At 28.4% G+C, this 21499-nt stretch overlaps 1 protein-coding gene across 1 annotated transcript; it reads right to left on the bottom strand.

Moving 5' to 3' along the window:
* Positions 1 to 204: 204 nt before the first annotated feature.
* On the bottom strand, positions 205 to 21315 carry LOC106681493 (fap1 adhesin). Its single transcript, XM_014421834.2, has 11 exons — positions 21143 to 21315; positions 20855 to 20953; positions 19618 to 19713; positions 19429 to 19509; positions 19323 to 19356; positions 18154 to 18245; positions 10863 to 17297; positions 10688 to 10769; positions 9075 to 9227; positions 7383 to 7538; positions 205 to 6419 (listed from the first exon to the last, which is right to left on the bottom strand). The coding sequence occupies exons 1-11, from the start codon at positions 21209 to 21211 to the stop codon at positions 6211 to 6213; spliced, it is 7506 nt and encodes a 2501-aa protein (XP_014277320.1). The 5' UTR covers positions 21212 to 21315; the 3' UTR covers positions 205 to 6210.
* Positions 21316 to 21499: the final 184 nt, after the last annotated feature.

Raw genomic sequence — 21499 nt, 5'->3', positions numbered from 1 at the left:
ACAAAACCAGATGGTTAGCATTACTTCTCTCAATTGAAAGAATTCTAAAACTTTATTCCTTCTTAAAATCATATTTTTGAGACTACATGATGCCAGTGGCAAATAATTTTAAAACAATTACCACAAATTGGCTCTTATAATACTACTGTTAACAGTGATCTTTATTTTGGGGCATTAAAATAAAATTAAACAAAATCTTTTATAATGATGTTTATTCTAAAAAAAAAAACAACTAAATAATGCCATCATATTTCCCTTTTCATAACTATTTTCAATGGTGCTAGGTAACAAAATTAAAGCTTTTAATCTAAATTGTAATTTTTAAAAAACTTTAAACATAGATTGCTTTAAAACTAAAATAACATCATGAATTCTTTTTTTTCATTTACATGAAATAATGTAATTAATATACATAAACTTATAAAAAGAAAACAAAAATTAAGATTAGGATAGTAATCTTGAAACAATCATAATCTTAATTACGAAGTTAAGAACTATTTACAAATTAATATCCTCTTTTATTTACAGTCTAAACCGATAATTAAATCTTATAGACTTAAAATTATAACCTATTAAAGCATTGCACAAAAGTGATCAACAAGTAATTTTTATTGTCATTAACCCTTTCACTTCCAGTGGATGCTTTAAATTGTCTGTAGAGTCAAGTCTGCGGGAAATGGGATTGCTTCCTCATGTCATTGGGATACCTTGCACCTTCCACAGGGACATAAACCCATTTCTGACACAAAAAAATAAATTGCAAAACTTTTCCATCCTTGATAATAATAAATTTCAAGGCTACTTTTTTTGTTTTCTTAATTTTTTCGTAATTGGTAGAGAAAGGGTTAAAAACTTAAGAACAACAAAAATATGGCAATTTGCTTAACTTAAAATATTTTTTAGTCTGAAATGTAGGTGAAAATATTCTTAATAGTCAAAATAATCACAATACAAGATGGATTCTAATTAAAATTATAAAAATATTTCTTCGTCAAATCAACATAAAATTCAAAATGTTCCTTTGGAATTTAAACAACAACCTGAACCAATAAGTTCATTTGTAGGTACATAACAAATTAATACAAGAAAAAAATTTTCTACAAAAAAATAAAACAGAAATTCTAATTAAGTATACTAAAGAATTAAGTCATAGTCACTTTCAGTCAGCTATTTATCAATTTTTTTCCATTACTTGTTCCAACATAAAAAATACAATGGAGTTGAAATAAAGCAATTGTTTAGCATCTTTTTATATTTAGTAAAATTTTTCTTAAAAACTACTTTGTCAGAAATCGATAAAAACAAAAAAATTACATTTTATCATCTTTACATCATAAAATAATTACACTAAATATATTTCCAAAGTAGTGTTAGCTTTTTTTAAAGGAAAGATATAAGGATCTGAGTAGGATTTACACTGAATTACCTGATAAGATATTTAGGATACACAAATACAAATAACACTATGAACAAGACAAATTCTGTTACTATCAATAATTCCACAAACAACAATCAGTATAAAAACACTGCACTCTATATTTGTTATATCCTAATATAAGAAAAACTTTCTAATACTATTAACCAAACTCAAAAACCAAGTGAATGCACGAATAAAAGTTAACGTTTGTTTGCTAATAACAAAGACAAATATAAAATAAATGCCCAATAATTAACATTTCACATTAACATCAAACATCAAGATTTCAATTATTACTTAAACTATGTTCTACTATTTAAGATACCACAATTGTGTAATTCAGAAAGAAAAAAAGAAAGATTCGATTTATTCAAGAGAAAAATAATAGATCCTATTTAAAATGAACAAATTATATGAAGATTGTAGTAAAAAAATAAACATATTATTTGGGAATAATGAATAAGTGAAGAAAGAATGAAAACCATGTGCCGTCCACAGAGTAAACTTAAGAAAACAAAATTAAATTTTTTACTATGTTTAAATTAATGCTTGAAAATATGAAGGGGAGTTTGGTACCAACTGTACACTAACTATTGGACACTGCTTGGGAAGCAATCCATCTCTTATCTTCCAACACGTACCCCTACTTAGTAAGGCCAAGATCACAAATGGGAATTGTTTTTTCTAGAGAGAAGTCAGCTGGATCTACATCAACAATTACTAAATGTTAACTGAACCTACAGAATAACATTTTAAAACTAACAGTGTCCAACAGAAAGTTTAAATAGTGTGACATTATCAATGGAACTGTGAATTTTGTTCTACAGTTAAAAGTAGCTAGCAGGACTACTCTTCTAGTACCTTCCTAATTTGTACCATGACATATTTACACAACTTAAATTTATTTTGCTAGTTATTTTTAAGTTTCACAGACGGTTTGTTTTTCTCATTTTTTTCAAAAATGATGAAACGAGGACATTTTGATTTCTTAAGTAATATATAACAAATATATATTTTTCAAAATAACTTTGGTAAATATTGTTGTTTTTTAAATATCTTCTCTCTAAACTAAACATTTACCTTTATTATAAGGGATTGGTTCCACTGCCTCATGTCTTTTAGCTCAGTAACTGTCATTATCCCTAATGAACCACCCTCATCATAACTACTTCTCTCACGTGGTGTTTTTCAGAGATCTTCCCTCTAACCAACCTAATTTTCCATTTATTTTGATTTAGGAGTGGTGGATAAAGTAACAGGGTTTTAATAACAATGGAAAATTAAGTTGTATTTGTATGCAGATGACCAACAAATATAAATATCCTTCAACTCTTTCAATGTGCTCTAGGCGCCTTATAAGCTCCAGAATGATACTATCATTTTTAATCACTTGACTTCTGTTGTACCTAAATCAAGTTAAAACTAAGGTGATTCTCATCTTTTAAGCCCTCCTCTATAATTCATCATTATACCAGTTGATTTCCAAACCTATATAAAAAAAATCTTAGAGCTACCTTTGATCAACTCGGAGTAATCTTATTTCCCAAATCATCTGAAATTCCATTTTGATCCTTAAACAGAGCTCTTAAGATTCCTGGCTGATTTGCCCCCAATTTAGACTATGGATCATTAGTGTAGAGAGGACTATCAGGTGAGCATCAGATAAGATTTTCTACCTAAGATTCATGTTCAATGTTCCCAGACATTCATAGGGGAGTAAATGTTACAGAATAAAGATTCATTTTATTTCAAGACAAGAAAAAAGAAATGTTGAATACCAAGTTTTAATCAAAGCATTTAAATGAGATCACACAGCTTTCAATTTCCAATATTCCACATAAATCCACATCCAATATAAACAGCATTTCATCAAGAGTTTTTTTTTTTTCAGTACTATCATAAAATTAAGTCAAGTCATAAAGATTTCATTAATTTATTAATAGTCTATAAAAAATGAGGTAAAAATATAAATGAATGATTAGGGGGAAGAATGTGACAAACCATAATTTTGTGCATAGTTCTTCTCTGTTTTCTATTAAGCTATTTATTGCATTACTTTGATTAACATCATGATTCCATCTTATTTACTTACAATATTATGGAATATAAACTATACACTATAAAACATTAAATAAGAATTGCAGAAATTTTTGAAACTGTTCTCTGTCTTCTACTAAAAAAATATTATAATCTGGCTTATCATATTCTTAACCCCAAGCCCTTCAAATAATCCTTTTAATATAACATAAAATCAATTAATTTTTGAGCAATTTTATACATGTTCTAAAAGTAATAATATTAAAAATGGAATACATAATTCAATGAACAGTAAATAAATGCATATTATATTCATATTTACACATATTCATTACCAAAAATATTTTAACATTTTTTATAATTCAACCATTAAACGAAGTGATGAAACTTTATGTATGTAGAAAGACCACTTCAACATGAAGAACAACAAGTGGAAACAAAATACATGTCTCATAAATAATTTTTTTTTTAGATTAAATTAAATAAATGAATGCTTCTTCCGTTCCGATCATACAATAGAAGTAATTTATACGTGGAACTCCGGTTGAAAATAATGGTTACTTATTATTTTTATAATTCTCATAAAACCTAAAACATTGGACCACCTTAATCAACCATGAAGGCATTAGATAGTACATCTGCTTCTATACAGTGTAGCTGGCTCGTAATACATAGAAATTTGAAGAAAGCATTGAACAAACAAATGGCTGATATAAAAACATTTAAAGCATAAGGATCTTGAGCCTGTAAATACATAATCGAGTATATTCATGAAAGTCTGCTTTAAAAAAAAAAAAGTGTCCAAACTAGCATAGTATAAATCCTTATCCGTCCAATTTCAATTTTTACTTTCCATCTTCTTAGAATATTAGATCGTTAAAATAATTTTTGAATTTAATTCACAATGTTTAACAATGAATAATGAAATACAATTTTTTTTTCACATGAATAATAAATTTTATGAAGAAAGATACCATAAAATATTTTAACCTTAAAAATGTTAAAATCAATATCTTATTGCATAATTATTTAAATTTAATTTTATACCATGAATACTTAGACAAAAATGATTTTTATTTTACTAAATTATGTTGTAGAAGATTAAACTCAATCATTTAATTTAATTGAGGAGATGACTAATTTAGATGTAAAATTTTTGAAAATAGTCAAATATATAGTTCATTTTTGTCAGATCTTTCTATATTGTATACAACTAATTTCGTTTTTATTTTATGGATTTTTAAAAACTGAGAAATACTTTTTTTTTTCAAATAAGCCAAATATCTATTTATTTATTATGTATCGTATTACTATTATTTAGAGGATGGGTTATTTTGTGGGATAATATTTGTGCCTTTTTTCCAGCAACATAAAAACATGGCCTACGATTATAATTTAATGCTCATATTAGAATCCAATTGTAAAATACTAATCCCAACATGGTTGAATAATTTCAAAGTAGACATAACAGCAAATATTTATAGATCTCCAGAGTTACAAAGTCGCCCTGTGTAACAAATAAATACACAATAAATATATTAGGAAAAAAAATTAATTGATATTCAGAATAGAATCGGTCGTTTCTGCATCCTAACCTTGGCATTGATGATGATTTAAAAAAAAAAAAAAAATAGTTTTGGTTGATAATCGATTTCTATCATTAGTTGATGCGTGAATATGTGATAACTAAAAATTAATCTTCCAGCAGTACATGAAACTGAGCACAGATATATCCATTTTTATTGATTAATTCTCTGGTCAAATGCATCGTATTTCTCTGGTCATATTTCCTTTCAGTATGATCAGAGGAAATAATTTGAATCGTTTTCATCTTTAAATATGTCAACTCAGTTATTGTTGTCTATAGGTGAATTCCTTAATAATTAATAAGTTATTGTGGACTGTAAATTTTGATTAAGTACATTGAGAAATCTACTACCAACAATTTCTAATAATTAGAAAATTATCATTAAGGAAAATCTCAAGAAAATAAAATAATGCAAAATAGAAAATATAGAATAAAATACAAATGATTAATTTGTAAAAAAAAAAAAACCATAATACCATGATAGTTTAAAAAATGTATTCAAAATAAATTAAGCTATATCCATAAATTGTTATAACTGATTAAAATAAATTTAGTTTAACAAAAATCTAATTTAATCATCCTCGTATATTTACAGCATTCACACTAATTAAACAAAAACATTGATTAATATAAATAGTTGCAATAATGAAAAAAAAAAAACTAAAATAAAACAGAACTTACTAGGTTCTCTCAGTGCCTGCTATTATATTTTTTAAGGATGTACTGGAGGATAAAAAAAAGATAAAACAAGACAAGAAAATCAACAAGCAAACATAAATCAACTAAAATTCATCTGGTTATGAACTTTCTTAATAAATGAGGACAAGAAACAGAAAAACATTTCCCTTTTTGTAAAATAAAACTAATTAACAATAATTTACAAAATTATAACAATAATTTTTCTTTTCATTTTTTTTTTTTTTTTTTACAAAATTAGAACTCTTTAAAAAGTTTGAAAATAGAGATAGAAAACTTTAAAATATGAATCTCTTCCATCATCTAGGAAGTATTCTATAGAAAAAACAATTTACAATACAGTTTCTTTTCTTCTTTTGAAGTTTTGCTTTTTTGGGAGTAATAATTCAGAATAAAAGAAAACTAAATCATCCATTAATCCCAAAATTAAGTATTTGGTAGTTATCAAACCCTTTCGAAAGAAATGAGTATTTTATAACAGCTTGTGAGACTCTAAATCTAATTCTTGCCTCAGCACTCCCAAAAGAATGGCTTCATTATCAACAATAATAGGTGCTTTCCCTTTTTTAGAAAACTTTGGCCACATGGCACGATCTTCGTCACAAGAAACTATAAGTGAATTTGTAGGCCATCGTGTAAGTTCTCTAGACAAGAACCTTCCTCCACTGCATTCAATTATACCTAACAACAAATAGAATTGTGTAATTTTAAGGAATTAATTGATAATTCATTCTTGATAAGATCTAAATCAACTTTAAATGATCACTAGATACCACAAACATTTAATTAAACTAGACTAAGATCATGTTACTGATGTGTTCTCTAAATCATCCAGAACGTGCATTGTTAAGAACTTTGCCTAATTTATAAAATATTGGGAAAATAAAAAATTATTAAAAATGTTTGGATTATTAGTCTAAAAAATATAAATATGATTCAAAAGGCTTTACTATATATATTATGATGGAGCCAAATTATGATATTCATATCATCAAACATCAGGGGAAAAAATATAACAAAAATATCCAACTTGGGTGAATCAACTAGGGCATAGAATGACAAAAAATTTGTTGCTTGGGAAATCATCTTCTCTACTAGGGAGAGTGGATGACCGAAAGCTTAATAGAAATAACTCAAAATGACCAGGCATAGGAGTGGTTATCCTAACCTGTAAACATAAATAGAGAAATGCAATATATTTCTCTAGGATGTTAAAAGGTAACAGTTAGCTTGCTCATCTGAACAGAATCCAATTTCTTGGAGGTTAAAATTGAACCCCCTTACAGTGCGGTCCCCTTGCCATTGCTTTTTCTTTTTCGAATGTGGCTAAATCAAATTGGATGCAGGTAACATCTGCTATGAAATTAATAAAAGATTGATGTTAAACTTGGTTGGAACAGTGTACTGGAAATGAACGACATCGTTTGAAAGATAAATAGTTCAAAACTTTGTGAAATGTACTTTCAATGTCATTGTTTTATGGCAAAATGATTAATTTGTTTATAATGTTATAAGTTTTTATAAAATTGCCTTTCAAAATAAGGGACAGTTTTCTTCACTCCTGGAATTCCAATTTTTCTGCTATGTTTTATATTATCTACAAACCATACTCAAATCTAATATATAATTAATGCTTATACTCACTTTTCATTTCCTCTGGTGAAGGTTTAACTGAGGGTGTAACGAAAATAGCCCAACCATCAAGTACTTTACCATTTTGGGCTTTTTCGATAGATTTTTTCAAATTAAAAGAAAACATTCTTTCAGCTTCATGATCCGATAATAGGAAGCCACTGGAATCTGAAATATAGAAACAGAGATATGGTAAGATTGAGACAGAACTTTTGTGAAATGAGATAGTAAATATCTGTAAATTAACATACACCATCTATTTAGTAAAAACTGCTATATTATAGGTTTATTGAACTTATGGTGGTAAAAAAATTATTTTAAAAGGTATTTTTAGAAGCTTTATAGAGGTACACCACATTTAGTATCAAGGGTTTTTAATTCAATATGTTTGGAGGGGAAAGTATTATATCTCTGACCAATTTTCTTTCATTTTGTTATATTACAGATTAGGAAGATAATGTATCAATACTTAAAATTTTAAAATGTTTCATTTTGGATAAAATTACAATAATGTGTTATTACTTGAAAACACAAGTTACTAGTTTTTCACTCTTCCACATTCTATTGATTGTCACTCAGAGATCCTCAGGGTGGTTTCTTGAGCTGTTTATTGAATTTGAAAATAATCATGATAAATAAGTGATATGGAGGGCAGCAGCTCACACACATTTTGTTTTTTTTATCACTGTTACAAGTCTTTGTTAAAGGCAATCTTGATCAAGATTTTTAAATAACCTTGGCCATACTTTCTTTTTGCTTTGAACAATTCACTCAAAGCCATGATGGCATAGTCTCATTTAAACTTTCTTATAAAGTAAGGTGTAGGGTAGATCTGATTTATATCAAATTCATCCCACTTGTAACCATGATACTCGTAGGCTTTTGTCTTTTTGTTATAACATCAGAGGTATTTTGTACTTAAAAAGTCAGATAATTTTTTTTAAAAAAAATATAAATCTTTCTTTCTACATGATCAGATTATGGTAAAAAAACAATGGTCAGGTGCTTAAATACATACATGTATTTTAGCTAAAGCCAGCATCATTGGGCAAGTAAGAGTGATCACTTACCATAATAATTTTAAACTGTTGGTGGTAACACCTGTGAAGTGGATATGACAATACCAAGAAACATTATTCAGGAAGAAACCGGCATTTTTATGAATTCTAAAAGGAGTCCAATGTCAAACGAAAAAAAAAAAATTAAATAAATATAAATATGTGGCACTAGAACCCAAGATGGGTGCTACTCCTAAAAAAGTACTGGTTGGTATACAAACTGTTGCATAAACTTACGTTTTGAGGAGTTGAACGTAGAAATATTTTTATAAATATGGAAGTAATAGAAATATTAAAAGATGTAATTAAACAGGTTGATAAAAAGAATATCCAAGATGTGGAAAACAGAATGAATGTGGAAGGTGAAAAAGGATAATATTGTTGAAAATTTGCATATTATAACACTAAATATTCTAGCTTTGTGTTGCTAAGTGGGGTAATTATTATTTCATATATTAATTAAATATTTTAAAAATAGAAAACGTACAATGTTTTCAGTTAAAATCCGAAATTTCATTATCATTCAATAACTAATTGTAAAAATAACAAAAAAAAGTAATAAGTTCATTTATATTCTAATATTGTTCTCCAAAACCAACATTATATGTAATACAATCCAATAGGAAATTATGAAAAGCTGACTTACCCAAGAATCTCCCATTCTCATTTGAGTCAATAAGCCACTGGGGGGAAACAATTGGCAGCCCCCGTGAAAGAGCTGCTAGAAACTTTGTAGTTCTTCGTATTTTATCCGTTACCAATACAGTACAAGTAAATGGTGACTCAACTATCTGACCACCTATAAAAAAATTAAGAGGATCAATTGATATAAATTTTTAAAAAATGGAAGTATAAATTATATAAATCTGTTAAAAGTAATGTTTGTTTATGGTGATAATAATAATAAATATATATTATCGGATCAAATAAGAGAGATGTAAGAATAAAATCCTAAGGGAAAAAAACATTCTGACTATACTGAAGGCTCTCTCTCATATATTATTGAATTAACATAACTATATTTTTTTATGAAGTAAATAATATTGAAGAATTTTTTAAGTAACAAAGGGAAAAACATTAATAGAAATATCAAAATTCTAGCTAAATTATGTAATGGTTTTATACATGTTGAGAACCCCCGTATTAGGGTAGCATATTTAACCTTCACCTTTCTCATAAAAAAAAATAGAATAAAATAACTTTAAAACCTAATCAACTTGTGATTAGTAACCCATGGCACATCGGAGACAATCGCTTTATACGTTACCTCAAAAATAGTAAATTTTATGGATTTGAAAAATAGAACCTGTAAGAACGCCCTGACAGGATCTTCATGTCCACTATCAAGGAGAGAAAAACACTTTAATAAAAACATGTGCTGCCTAAGTTCATTGGGTTGCCTTATATAAAATTTAAATTAAAAAGTATACTTATGACTAGTCAAGCACAATTTTTTTATAATCCTACCTATTCATATAAATAGTCACAGCATTATTAATATTTTTAAACTGTCACATTATAAAAATGTCTGCATTATGTACTAAAATTATACATAAATTATTTTTTCTTTTTTATTATTTATTTCTTCCCTCGCGCATTTAAATTTTTTTTTTTTTTTTTCAGCTTTTTATCGTACTTTAAATATGTTTAATTTTTCCATTATTTTAATTCTACAAAATTTTCTCTCTTTTTTTTCCATCTCTCATCCATCAAATTTATGTTAAAGTATAAAATAATATATACCCATTTTAAATATTGTAAAAAAAAAAATATTTATATATAAAACCCAACATGGTCGTCCCCATTTATAATATATTAATATTAAAAAAAAAAACACTCTAACACATGCATATAAAATTAAAATAGAATAAGTAAATATACTAAGCTAAAATTTAATAGTAATAAATAAATATACTAAGCTAAAATTTGAAAGTAATAAATATTTAATAAATATAAAATTGCACTGATATATAAACCGGTCTTGATTCATCAAACTACAACTATCGGAGTTTTGAAACCAGTTATATTTTAAAATTTCTTTCATTAGAATTATAGTAATAATTTAAGGATCCAAATTGGGATTCATTACTTTTCCATGAGATTTCTTTTCTTTTGACACTTCATATCCCCTACAGGAAAAATTACCTATGATTATTTATACTTTGAACTAATTGAGAAAATAAACTGCTAGTAGTTGAGGTTGCACTATTATAAAATGGTAAGGTAACTACATTAAAACTAATAAGTATTATGTCTCACCAAGCGCATTAACAAGGGACTTGGTCTTTTTATCAGCAAAACCAGTAAACATCACACTCTCAAAATTCTTCTCAGCACCCTTCTATAAACAAAAAAAAAAAAAGAGTATACTAGCAATAAATAATGTGATAGCTCCAAATATAAAACTTTACAATACAAAATTAAAATTATCTACCTCATTTTTCTTGCGTCCAGATCTTCTAATTATCAAAGGTGGATCAGGGCAATTTTCAGATGGCTTCTTCCTCCCTTTTCCAGTTTTATTTTCATGAAAGCTATATTCCTGGGAAAAACAATAATCTTCCGGAGCAATTTCAGGAGAGAAATCCTCTTTGATATGGATTGGATTTTTCTTTTCTTTTTTTGTTTTCAAATTTTTATTTTTTACATTAACAACGGCAGCATGTAATGGAGGCTTCATGGTTGTGTTGCTTGAATTTCTCAAACTAGCCTTGACATTTTTATTACTCACTGGATCAGCATCTTCAACGCTTTCTTTTGATCGATTGCTTACTCTTTTCGGCAGTTCATTGGAGGTCCTCTTTATTTGTTCAGTATTTTTTTCAAGTTTACAATCAGGAATTGGGATATCAACATTTTTTTTCCTAGTAATTCTAGATGATTTACGAAGTTCAGAATCACAATCATTTATGTCTGGTTCGAGTGAGGTTTCGGAGTTCTCTGAATTAGTCTTCCTCCTTTTCTTGCTCTGTTTTGATGGGACATCAGGTAATTCTGTTATTTCATTTTTCTGAGACAGGATCCGCTTTCTGCTTGTACTAACAGGACTCACTCTCACATTAGATATAGGTTCATTTTTCTTTTCAGTTATCTTAAAGCTATTTTTCTTAGATTTGCTGGTAGATGGCTTAGGTTCTGTATCCATAATATTTAATGTTTGAGATTTTTTAACATTAGTTACGGGACTAGTAGATTCAGTTTTACCTTCTGCTAGTAGTTTGTATGATTTCTTTGCAACTCTAGGGGACAATTTAACGCGATCAGCAGGCCCCCAAATGTTAAACAGTTCATCAAGTTTTTCACTAAATGAAAAACTACAATTCTTGTCTTTCGAAGCAGTTTCATTTTGCTTACTTTTAACTTCATCTTTAACCGAAGAATTTGGAAGGTTTGATACTTTATTAACTAAAACCTGACATGTTCCATTTTTCTTTGATAATGGACCTGCTTTTTTTTTAGTTATTTTATTTTTTTCAACTGTAGGTTCAGTGACCTCAGCTGAGACTTTCTGGATGTCATGTAAAACAACTGAAACGGTTTGCTTGATACTGTAACTGGGAACATCATTATCTTGGTGATCCAACAAGCCATCAAGAACGCTGTTATTGATTTCTTCAATTTTAGCATTTGTACTGTTCATATTTTCACTACTGTTCATATTTTCACTACCGTTCATATTTTCACTACTGTTCAGATTTTCACTATCTTCAGAATTCGAAAATGACAATTTTTTACGAGAAGTTCTTCTTTTGTCTTCTTCTAAAATAAATCCTTCATAAGATGTCCGTGTTCGTTTTCTTTTCCCTCGGCCTAGTTCTTCAGAATTCTGAGAATTGTCAGAGTTGTTACTTACAATTTCAGTATGTGCTTCATTGGTTGCTACTTTTACAAGTTTTTCTTTGGTGGGTGAATTATTTTTTAATGGAGAAACCTTTTTAAATTTTTTGAAAGATTTTTCCCTCTTTGAAGTACTTGAAAATGAATTGGTCACTTTTCTTTTACTATCATTCTCTTTTGAAAAGTTTTCATTTGATGTAGTAGTACCTAGCTCAACTATCTCATGTGAATTATTATTCTTCAAATTTTTTATATTTCTGTTACGAATACTCCTTCTAATACCTTGCTTGTCTAGTTCATTTACTTCTTGGCTCAAAATGATCTCATCTTCAATATCACTCACAACTGACAGCTGCGTAGGAGACATGGCTACTTTAGTTAACCTAAATTGTTCTTCAAGTTCTGATAAGACTTTGGGAGAATGAAGGGTGATATTACCACGAGAAATGTAAGCTGATTCTCGCTCACGTTCAGGTGGTGTTTTATTTTTGGTTTCTTTACTATTTCTTTTACCTGAATTAGAAATCCTGTTACCAAACTTTTTCTTTTCAACTTTATTTTGATGTTCAGTAGTAGAACTTAACTGATTCTTTGACTTATTTGAATCATGCTTAATATCCGACTGGCTATCATTTTTAACTAAAGTATCGTGAGTGTTTGGTTTTTCGATATCATTATTTTTAATAATGTTTTTGCCCAAAGAATCAGATATGGTATTGTCAACAGACTTTTCGTCTCGAGTTTTAACACATTCTTCTTCAGATATTTTGGTTATAATTTCTGAATTTTTACAAGTGAAATCTTGTGAATCAGGAGGGAAAACGTTGCAACGCTTTTTATTAGATTTAATATTTAGCTCTTGAGATGAGTCTTCATTATCTTGAAGTATGTTACTAAAACTTTGAGAATCAGGAGGGAAAACGTTGCAACGCTTTTTATTAGATTTAATATTTAGCTCTTGAGACGAGTCTTCATTATCTTGAAGTATGTTACTAAAACTTTGAGAATCAGGAGGGAAAACGTTGCAACGCTTTTTATTAGATTTAATATTTAGCTCTTGAGATGAGTCTTCATTATCTTGAAATATGTTACTACAACTTTGTGAATCAGGAGGGAAAACATTGCAACGCTTTTTATTTGATCTAATATTTAGTCCTTGAGAAGAATCACTATCTATAAAAAGAACTTTACTGGAGGAGGCCTGCGAATCAGGATCAGGTTCATTACATAGTTCTTTAGTAGCAGATTTCAATAAATCTTCACTTCCATCATCTAAAGCAACGCTTTTTGTATCCTTCACATCTTGTACTAATGAAAAATTATTTTCTAACTCAGATGACAATTTTACAATTTTAGCATCACATCTCTTTTCACTAATAATTATATCATTTTCAGATACATTACTGTTTTTAACATTCTGGGCTTTATCATTTATTGAACTGACATCATTTTTCGATAAACCTAATTGGCTATTTAAAATTGGATTAGATACTGTTGGCATTGTAGTATTCTTCTTAAATTCATCATATTTTTGAGTAACATCATCACATTCGAGAATCCTTTGAAGATCTTGTGTTGACATTTTTTCAGAGTTTACTTTGTCTAAGAAAATGTTCTTTTGAGAACAAAAAGGAAGAACCTGGTGAGTAAGAGCTTCATATATATTACTGTCTGATGTTTCCAGATTGTTTCGAAGCTCTTTAGATCCTTTATTAGTGTTATCATCATGAAGATTTTTATTCTTATCATCTAATTTAGTAGATATATTTCCATACATGAGTTCATCAGAGATTTCTCCTATTTTGTCATCAGATAAATCATTGCATATACTGGTTAATGGATCAGGAAACTTCCTATCTTCATCTCCGTCATTTTTATAGGGTTGTGTAGCGGCTTCAAAAAAACTATCAGTTAATGTGTTAGGTAGGGTAGCAGTTAATGAAAAGTCATTAGGTTCATGAGTAACTTGAATATGTTTTGCTTTCACTTCATCTTGATCAGATTTAGCCAGAGCAACTTCTACTTCGACTTTTTCCACTTCAGAACTTGTTTCTGAGACTTTTGGAATGGGTGAAAGATTCACATCATTACCAGAGATGTGTAAATCAACTTGGCATGGGACAGGTTGAGTAGCTATTTCGAAAAAACTTTCAGTATTAGTGGCGTTAGTAGGCATTGTTTCGTTTTGTTTAACCATAGATTTTATAAGGTTTTTGGTTTTATCTAAAGATGAAAGATTAATATTTTTACCTTCCAACAAATCATTTGAAGAATCCTTTACTACTTCGACACTTTTATTTGAAATGTCAGGTGTAGTTTCAGGATGAAGCAAAGGGAGTGTGTCCACTTCATGAATGATTTCTGAAGGTAAAATATTTTTAGTTACTATTTTAGAATCAACTGCCAGTATTATTTCTTTTTTAACTTGTTGAGCTTTAGTTTCTTTAATATTGATTTTATTACAAGCACCCTTTTGATTCAAATGGCTAACATTTTCATCATTTTTGATAGACTCGTATTGATCAGTTGTTCCTGTCCTAGATAAGGGACATGGTTGAGTTGCGATTTCACACAATGAAATTGAAAAACTGCTATTTTGATTGTTTTCATCCTCCAATTTTGTTAATTCTGGATTTGAAATTGTTTCATTAATAGATTCCTTTTTTTTAGAAAAACTGCATGGTTGAGTAGCTATTTCATATAATGAAGTTGAAAAGCTGTTATTTTCATTTTTTTGATCATTGATTATTGTTAATTCTGCATTTGAAATAGTTTCATTAATAGAATTAGTTTTTCCAGGAGAAATAACTTTTGGACAAGATTGAGTTGCTATTTCACACATTGAAGTTGAAAAGCTGTTATTTCTATTGTTTTCATCATCCATTTTTGTTAAATCTGAATTTACAATTGTTTCATTAATGCAGTCAGTTTTTTCAGGAGAAATAACTTTTGGGCATGGCTGAGTAGCTATTTCAGAAATGGAAGCTGAGAAACTATCATTTAAATTGTTTTCTTTGTTCATTATTGCTAGTTCTGAAATTAAAGTTGTTTCGTTATCAGATTCAGCTTTTTCAGGAAAAATATCTTTTGGGCACGGTTGAGTAGCAATTTCAGACATTGAAATTGAAAAACTGTTATTTTTATTGCTTTGATCGTTAATTATTGTTAATTCTGAATTTAAAGTTGTTTCATTAACAGATCCAGTTTTTTCAGGAAAAATATCTTTTGGACATGGTTGAGTAGCAATTTCATACATTGAAATTGAAAAACTGTTATTTTTATTGCTTTGATCGTTAATTACTGTTAATTCTGAATTTAAAGTTGTTTCATTAACAGATTCAGTTTTTTCAGGAAAAATATCTTTTGGACATGGCTGAGTTGCTATTTCATACATGGAAACAGAAAAGCTACTATTTTGTACAGCTTCTTTATTAAACACTTTATCATTGTTGTTTGATGGTTCATTTTTTTGTATTTCCTCTTGCAATACCACTACTGTTTCTGAACTAGGTCGACAGGGCTGTGTAGCTATTTCATACCAATCACACGCTGATAAATCTGCTGTAGACATTTTTTCAAGTGAATTATTCTCAATCTTGTCAAGTAATAACTGAGGTTGCTTATCCACAGAACAAGGCTGGGTTGCAGCTTCAAACATAGAAGACAATAAACTGCTGTTTTGTTTTTCTGCATTATTACTATTCATAACTTCTTTTACAGAATTTGATGCATCAGTAGAAGTTTCAACAGGGCATGGTTGAGTAGCCCCATCAATAATAGTTGTAAATAAACCTTCATTTTCATCACTTTTATTAGAAATTTCAGTTGGTACGGAATCTAGTACTTTTATAGAATCCTGAGGACGCGGCTGAGTGGCTACTTCTTCTACAGCTGAGGTATTTCTGTCATTTTTATCTATTTTGTTATGATTGATAGTTAATAGAGGTTCTTTAATGAAGTTCTGCAAGCAGAGTTGTGTTTCTGCTTCATATATAGATTTTAAAAAACTAGAGTCATTGTCAGTTTCATCTACGACCTTAACTTTTAGACAGGAAGTATTGTTTCCTTCATCATTTTCATATGGTTGGGTGGCTGGTTCTAATATAGACAATTTTTTTGTGTTTTGGTCATTTGTTTTACCAAGTTTGGATTCAGAGACATTATCAGCTATAACTATCTGAGTTTGTATATCATATATTGAATTATTTACTCCTCTGTCTTCGATACTTACTTGTGTAAGCATTTCATAGACATCATCTTGTTCAGCACCTTCATCCATTGTTTTTTCTGGAGTTTCCTCAAACATATCAATGTTCTGTGACATAGGAATATAACAATCTGTTTCTGAATCTGCCCTATCTTTAAGGTCAAAATCATTGGTGATTTTAGGTTCTATAAAAGTTTCTTCAGAACCTAATTTTTTTTCAGTCTTATCAACTATTTTTAATTCACTTCCTTTAGATGATGATGGTATAATTTCTTTTTTTATATCCACCATACTTGATTCAACATGAGCCGACTTACATAAATCTGATAAGATAACACCTCCTATGCTTTTTGGCTCATGCTCATTAGATTTCAAATCATCGTTAGTAATATCTAAAAAAGATGAACTTATTTTAGACTTTAGACAGGCAATGTTATCAGCACTCGAATCCAATTCAACAGGTGAAGTGATTTCAGGAAAATCTTCCCAGCCAAAATTGTTTTTTCCCTTATCTTTGTCGTAAACAGGAAGACCCTTTGAAATATGTTTCTCATCGGGAACTAGCTCACGTGGATCACTATCAAAACCCTTCATCTCAACATTATCTTTAGCTTCAATGGCAGTAATTTTATCCAGATCCACTGTAGGAGTTATTTCTTTAACACGATTTTCGATATTTTCATCGAAGGATAATGTATCTAATTCATAAATGTCACTACTGGTTTTAGATAGACTGGTTGGAATTTCTTTTGGATATAAATTAGTATTAGCCTCTTTTTCATCAAACAAATCTGTGTCAGATAATTCTAAAAGAGAACTGTCAACCTAAAATAAACAAATATTGTTAAATTCAATTATTCATTACATTAGACAATAAGAACTAAATGTTTATGAACCCTAAAATGAATGTTTAATCCTGCAAAACGTCATAGTTTGATTGTTTTCACTGATTAAGAGATTGAAACTAGGATGCAAATTTAATAAATTAACTTGTGCAGAACAATTTTTAAAGGAAAAACATAAAAATTAATCTTATAAGGTAATTGCATCATAAAAGGAAGATGGTCCAAGTGTGATAAGAACAACTCAAATAGTAATAAAACTATTTATTCATTTATTATTTATAATGCTATTCGAGTTCTTCTGATTGCACCCAGACCATCTTTCTTTTATATACTACACACTGTCAATCAATGATCTCTCAATAATTAGATTAATCTGTTACGTAACTAAAGGTTGTACTTAATTGAAGTAATACAATGATGAATCATATTTGTGAAGTATTAATGAGTGAGACAATTAAATTTGATTGTTTTTAATATATTATTCTATCATGCTGATATTTTCTGAGTTATAAATGAAAGTTTAAATAAAATTTAATAATCTAATACTTTTTTCCCCCTTTATTCTATGTATGCAATTTAAGCCACAGGTTTAATAACATGTATTAATTAATAATATAATACTTAAAATCACCAAAGCATATTTAAAGAGTAAGACCATAATTTAAATAAACTTTTTATTAATCTTATTAGAAGCAGAATTAACCTCTTAAAATTCACTGTTGTGAATACAATAAAAAAAAATAATTAATTACTAATACTTTATCAAGTGAAGTCATTCATCTTTAAATATGCATTACAAATTAAGTTTTTTCAATAATAAGAAACCAAATAATTACTTTCTGTTTGCCATTTGTACTAGTAGCTATTTCTAAAGTTGATACAAGACATTCAGGTGTTTCAGGAATGGAGCATGAATTCACTGGTGTACCTAAAAAAAAATATATAAAAGTAAATACGAAATATTTATAACTTGAACTTATGAATCAGATTCGAACTGCTAAGTCCTAACTGTGAATATGAGGCCATGATCACCTAAAAAGGGCAAGATCCCAGAGTGCATTTCTTGGGGGTAATTGGGAGTAAATAAGTATTCTGTGGTGGTCCAAAGAAATGAATCTTGACCATCCCACTCAATATAATATGAGCCAGCAACCGTTGAACCTAGAAGGTAGCAATCAAGGTTCGGCAAAAGAACCAAAACCGTTAAGACTAATTCCCCTACCATTAATAGTCAATATAGATTTTTTTGAGATTAATGATATAGGAAAAAAAGTTTCAAAAACTTTTAGAGTTTTAAATTTTGTTTAAAAAATTTGGAAGTTATTGTAGATTTTTTTCTCTAAATTTGTAATACTTCAATTCTCTTAAAGATTAAAAGTCTTTGTCAGGAAAAATTTTAAAATTATTATAAATGGCCAATTCAAAATTGAGGTAGTAGTCGGGAAAAAAAAGTGTTAGTAGTCAAAGCCGTTTTTCAGGAGATTGCATTTTTAAAATCCTCAGTATCCACTTTGTTACTTACCAAAGTTACAAAGAAGTATCATCATTTTTAAATAGGTAGAACTGTTTCATTCAATAAGGGAATTTTAAAAGTCCTTTTTTCATAGAAAGGTTCAATAGTGGTTCTGTTTGGATTTTCTTTCATTTTCATTTATGGTTGAACTTACATGAAGTGAAACCAGTTCTCAAGTATTAAATATATAATCAAGAAAACTTGATATTTTCAGCCAATGCTGGCATTCATGATGCCTTAGGATTTTATCTAAATCTGTTATTACAAGTGCTGGAAAACTGAATTTCTGCTTTTTTCAACTTATAAAAATTAGCGTAGAAAAAAAAAAAATCCTCAAAGATTTTATTTTATTGCTCCTATTTTAGTTTCTTAACAGAAGTCATGTTTGTACTATTTCAAAGTAAGAACTGTATATTGATCATAGATATTGGTCATCATCAAAATCATTTGTAGGACAACTAATTTAATTAATGATGAAATTCTTTTACTTACCTTTAACAGGTGTTGTTATATATTTTCTGGATACCTAAAATGAGAAGTAGCAATTAAAGATCCATTGTTTTTGGAGATATTATTAATAAAAATAAACTTTACTTACATTATATAGTGCTGAAACATTACCGAAAGTAACATAGTCTCCATCATTTATATGGTAACGAACATGAGGTTTAAGAACCATCTGCAATAAAGAATATTGAAGATTCAAACTAATATAATTAAAGGTAATATGCATCATAAAATCATAATAAAAAACAATATTTCATAAATATAATTTTTTTTTTTAAACCTTGCCCAATTTCGTCTTATTAGTACTTCCTAAATCATAAATCAAGTGAGCATCAGAATCTTCTGCTTCAATGACAGCATGCTTGCTCGATATAGCCTATGGGAAAAAAAAGTACTTATTTTTAGTAACACTTTAAATAATTATATAATAAATATTAGTAGCAGTAGTGTATAATTAAGAGTGAAAAGAAATAGAATAGTATGTTGAGGTGAAAAATCAACTCACTAATATATATATCAGAAATAAATTAACAGCTGGGTATAATAATAAAGCTGTCACTAAGTGCATACTAATTTTCTCTCTCTTCTTTTTGTTATTATAATAATATTATTAACTGACAGCTTCATATTGAATGAAGTAACTTCATATTGAAGGAGAATAAAAACTTTAGTGTTATAAGACATATCAAAAGGTGACAGATTCAGGCCTTTCAGATTTAACAATTGGCTGTCATGTAGCTTAATTAGGGCACTATAATTCCAGTAATAGATATAAGAAGTTAATGAGTTAATACATCAACAAAAAGTTATTTTTTACTTAAAAATAAATTTATCTTGATAACTTAATATAAACAATGAATCAAACTTATTACCATACTTTTACAATGATTTGCCTAAATAGTCAATTACAAACGAGCAATGTCACAGTAAATGTGATTTCCACAAAGCTACAATTAGTAATTAAAATAATGAACTATTTATGATACAACGAAGACAGTAATTAAATATATATTTTAGAGAATAGATACAATTTATTTTTAAAAACCCAGAGAGTAACAAGTATTAATATTATGATTACAAGATGGGCAAGCAATAACCATTTTAGCCCATTTGGATCTTTAGTTTAAATAAGTACCCAATGCATTGACAATGTTGCATTCATGAATTGATAAAGAATAATGTAACATGACTTATTAAAAACCAAATCTATAACAACAACACTTAAAAATAATTTAACTTTTATACTAAACTAGAGGATCTTCTCTAATTAAGATTAACAAGGTCCAACATTCTGTGGGAACCAAATAGACTGGGGAATTAGGAGCTGGATTCAAATGACAACTACATAATAATAATTAAATTTGACAATACCACTTCATGCAATTTAAAACCAATATAGATAAAATCAAACTAAGGATAGAAGTCAAAGAAAATAATTATTGATGAAAATGAAACTCGTTTATTATTCTACTTTTCACTAGAAATAAACACTAATGAAACTTAAAAAAAAAACTTACACTATTGCTAATAACAACATCGCATGAATTTTCTCTGCCAATGACATTCTCTGTGTTGTATATGGTGTGATATTCACCATCAATCGAAAGTGTAGCAACCTATTCATAACAATTAAATTAATTCACAACAATAGGGGAAATTAAATAGAAAATGTACAAATCTTTAAAGTTAACTATATTATAAACCGAAGTTAGCAATTACAACCAAAACATGATTGACAACAATTTTTGTCAAGAAGGAATACTTGGTACAAAAAATAACACCATAATTAAGATAAAGATACTAACTGGGATCTTTTCTGTAACGGCATTATTGACATCAAATGATTCGGACAATAAAACTTGTGTGCACTCCATTAAAATAGTTGAATCTAAAATAATAACAGATTTCTTGTTTACATGTCAATTTGCGGGAATAAAAACATTCTCAATAATCTAGGGGAAGGTTTCAGTGATATGGGGGCAGAGGTTTATTCATTAAATATAACTGCATTTTAAAGAAATATTATAACTTAAAATTATATGGTTTTCCTAAAATATCTAATAATGAAGAGATTAATAAATTTTAATGTCACTAATTTCATTTGATGATTGAATGAATTCAATCAGCTAGTGTAGTGGTTTTGGTAATGGGGCAACACTGGT

The sequence above is a fragment of the Halyomorpha halys genome, unplaced genomic scaffold (assembly GCF_000696795.3).
Source record: "Halyomorpha halys isolate HHAL.00 unplaced genomic scaffold, Hhal_1.1 Scaffold343.1, whole genome shotgun sequence".
Classification (NCBI taxonomy): Eukaryota; Metazoa; Arthropoda; class Insecta; order Hemiptera; family Pentatomidae; genus Halyomorpha; species Halyomorpha halys.
Note: the sequence above shows the minus strand (reverse complement) of the source record. Positions and strands in the feature narration are given on the sequence as shown.